Raw genomic sequence first — 3,718 nt, 5'->3', positions numbered from 1 at the left:
AGGGCCGCCAGTGCCAACAGCTGAGTCAAGTGTCACAGATGGACGAGGCGATTACAGGAAGTTGAGCTACCAGGCTTACAAAAATAAAATCCTACAACTCTAAAGCTTAAATCTAGCCAGAGAGCTTCCTTTAAAAAAGCAGCTAATTTTCGAAGTTGGTGAAAAAAGCGCATCATATGTGGTCAAAAAATGCTCATATGATGTAAGACCGCTGAATTTCGGGTATTTTCTGATTAAAAAAACACTTTTGGCAGGTTTTTGGTCTCTTTTCTGTTGGATACTGGCCTAAAGGCGTCACATTGTTTTATTTTGAAAGTCACAATGGGAAAATTGAAGCGGCACAGCGACCAGCTTCACCTTGTATGGTTGTTACATTGGAGACGTTGGGAGAGAAAAGGAGCAAATGTGCGCGGCGACGGAGAGGGAGGGAGGAAAGCGAGCGCGCAAATAGGCAGCCAGGCACATCGGCAGCCGCGGCAGAGCATCTTCCTGATCCTGATCTCCCGTGTCTTCAGCTGCCAATTCTTCGTGTGCGTCTCTGATTGAGATTTCACTGCCGGGCTGAAGTGTCCAGAAGCCTCCGCCAACCATCACCTCCCACTACACACTTTCTCCGGAGCTCGGTTATTCTTAGCTCAGCTGTGAGAGACTGTCCTTCCGGTCCTTCTCTTATTTATCTCAGTTTCTTGAATATTTAATGGAAAATGGCGATCTGCGCACAGTCGTACGGTGTCTTCTGCCTCTTGACAATCCAAACTGTACTTATCATATGCGTCTCCACGCCGACAGCCGGGACCCACCTCTTCCCACAGCACTACACGTAAGTACCCTGCACGGTTTTGGTGGGGAGGATAAACTGGGGGGGTGCGGAGTGCGGAACTAGGACAGGTGGCCCCAGACGAGCCTGCACATGAAGCGGCGCTTACCTTGGTGCGAGATGAGCCGCTGTCCCTGATGCTGACACGCAGACGCAGCTTCCGTCTCCGATGCTGCGTTATGAGTGTCATTCTCACACGGCTTGTGTTGTTGTTGTGGTGGTGTTGGTGGGCACTGGCATTAAAGCCCAAAGTCTTATTCCGCTAGTGACAGTCAACATGGAGCACGCACATGTGGCGAAAGAAAAAGGAGGTGGGGGGAGAAAACACAGTGCCAGCGATAGTTAAAAATACAAAAATATTAAAGAGATAGTCCGAGTGTTGTTTTGCTGTCAGTGCAGGAGGGAGAATATCCCGCTTAGACGCAGTCCTCTACAAAGTCTCTAAAAGCACTCGCACCGTGAAAGTAATCATATCTCTCTCACCTCAGGGTGTGTTTTTTTGTTTTGTTTTTGCTTTTAATGGCTCATTTTGTTTCAGACTCTAAATGTGGAAACGTCACACTCGAAATTTAGACGCACTTGAGGGCAGCATTACAAGTGACCGCAGGGCGCAGAAAGTAGTAAAGCATCCAGCTGTGAGGAGAGCACAAAAAATAAAGCAAAAATACAAACACACAAACAAAAAACAACAGCAACAAAAAAAGCTATTTCTGGAATTATTCAGCGCACATCTGTTGGGGGGAATATTTAGCATTTATACCCCCATTCCCTTCTCTTATGCGAACATTATAATAATTTCACCTTGAAGGACGCGCAAAGGCGACTGAAGCTAAATGTTTACCGCGACAGTTTACCACCTGTGCACCGTCAACTGTTCAATGAAAGTCAGTAATTTACCCCCCAAAAAATATTTTTCCCTATTTTTTTTTTTTTTCAATGGCTATTACTTCACTTAAGATTGTATTTCAGAGTTCCGATAATCCTCTTTATGCAACAATAAACCCTCGTGAGTGCAACAGTTAGGCTCACACTGAAGTATCGCTCCAAATGTCGCCCTCTTTATAATAACCATGACGTGATGATCTGATGCGAAGACTGTGTGTAGCCCGAAGTGCTGTTTAGTCAGTCAGGCTCCCAGAAATGATTCCTGTGTGATGCATCAACCAGATCATGTCTTTAAAATCTCCGGGGCTCTGTTAATTCGATGGCCAAGGTGACTTTCAAAAAAAAAAAAAAAAAATCAGTTATCTTTTATTCTACTGTGGATTGACTTAAAACTACAATTTACCGGATCACTGATTTGATTGTTTTAGCTCTGTAAGTGATGCAGTTAATTTATCTTACACTCGAGTTACTTTGCAAACAAAACCCTGAAATTCAGTTTATTATGACTTTTAAGCAACCCTAATTTCCATCTCCCCCCGTTTAAAGACACGTTTATTTTCCAAAACTACGTTTTCTTTAACTATACACTATTGTTCCTTTTTAATAGAGAAACTGTGTCATTATTTCTTACTTTCCCAGTGTCCTTGTTTAAGCAGATAAAGAGAAGCTAAATATTCTGTAGGGCTGGTTATATATGCAGTCTGTGTTTTATCCAGTCATCTCTTGAGATTTCTAAACTGGGTTTTGGGTCACCCACATCACTGTGGTATTTGCCAGAATTTGACAGTTAATTGAAGTGTATCGGGAGCAATGGTGGCAGTTTATTTGATGTATATTGCTGACACACACAGACACACAAACACGCCCATGCACGGGTCAGAGCTTCTCCGTGTTCGAGGTCTAGCTGAAGAAATGCACGTATAAGGATGCTCGCTTCGTTTTCACAGCAGTCTCCAGAAAGTGTGCGTTTTCTACAGCTTGCCATCTACCAGTATGGTCTGCATAGTACTAAATATTACACTGAAGTGTTGTTTATGCTTATAATTTAGTGTGTATGTAGGTGTGTGTGGTAGACTGAGAGGTAGCTGCAGGGAAGTTATTTCCTCATTTAAAAAAAAAAAAAGTTGATAACTGGAATCTAAAAGTCAAAATATCATCAGCACTTTGCACCAGATGATATGACCACACACAAAAATAGCCCACCTTCTGCCCTAATAGATAGATGAGAGTGGCACTTCGAATGATGAGATCCATTGCGGCCGAATGAGCGTAGTGACAGTATGGGTCTGACTCACACAGGTCTTCCATCCAAACTCATTTCATCACACTTTCTGCTTTTCCATAATGTTTGGCTAACATAAATCATAAAACAACTAAGACGAATCAAAACACAAGAATGCAAATGGCAAAGTTGTACTGCTGCTTTGGACTACAGAGAGCCAGAGAGCACCAGTCGGCTTTCATGTAGTGCATTATGACAACTTTTGTCTTTTAAAGAGAGATCACAGCTTTCATAATGCAGAAGGTCTCCGAGCACTCACTGAGCATTAGGCCACAGTAATGCATATAATTTACCAAACAACAGCGTCCTGCTATCTCTGCAGCTGCTATTGAATGAACATACTTCATACTGCAAGATATGTTTTGCCACGCAGTCTCCAACTTCTTGCTTTGTGCTTTAAAACATTGTTATTCCAGCTTTATTTGACCTGGTGCGATGCAAGTCGTGTAGTCTGTTCACACACAGAATATAAATATGACACAGATGTTATTTTAAGTGCTAAATGTATTCAACTTAGACTGAAACCAGGCCTTTGTGCATCAGTGCACGTGTGTATAAATGACCTATAGATACTTTTATCACAATATGAGACACAATAATGTTAGAGATTACACAATGAAAAGGTAAATGAAAATATTAAGTTACTATCTATCTATCTATCTATCTATCTATCTATCTATCTATCTATCTATCTATCTATCTATCTATCTATCTATCTATCTATCTATCTATCT

At 41.9% G+C, this 3,718-nt stretch overlaps 1 protein-coding gene across 5 annotated transcripts in view; it reads left to right on the top strand.

Annotated features, from left to right (window-relative positions):
- The first annotated feature begins 353 nt into the window (after nt 1-353).
- Nucleotides 354-3,718, top strand: part of cacna2d2a (calcium channel, voltage-dependent, alpha 2/delta subunit 2a) — a 171,110-nt gene continuing 167,745 nt past the window's right edge. For all 5 annotated transcript variants that reach the window (XM_013908602.1, XM_005724753.2, XM_013908601.1 and 2 more), the window contains exon 1: nt 354-820. In XM_013908602.1, coding sequence (XP_013764056.1) covers nt 705-820 — 116 coding nt within the window. In that variant the 5' untranslated portion in view covers nt 354-704. The remainder of the gene's footprint in view (nt 821-3,718) is intronic.

The sequence above is a fragment of the Pundamilia nyererei genome, unplaced genomic scaffold (assembly GCF_000239375.1).
Source record: "Pundamilia nyererei isolate P.nyererei 1_Seehausen unplaced genomic scaffold, PunNye1.0 scaffold00012, whole genome shotgun sequence".
Lineage (NCBI taxonomy): Eukaryota > Metazoa > Chordata > Actinopteri > Cichliformes > Cichlidae > Pundamilia > Pundamilia nyererei.
Note: the sequence above shows the minus strand (reverse complement) of the source record. Positions and strands in the feature narration are given on the sequence as shown.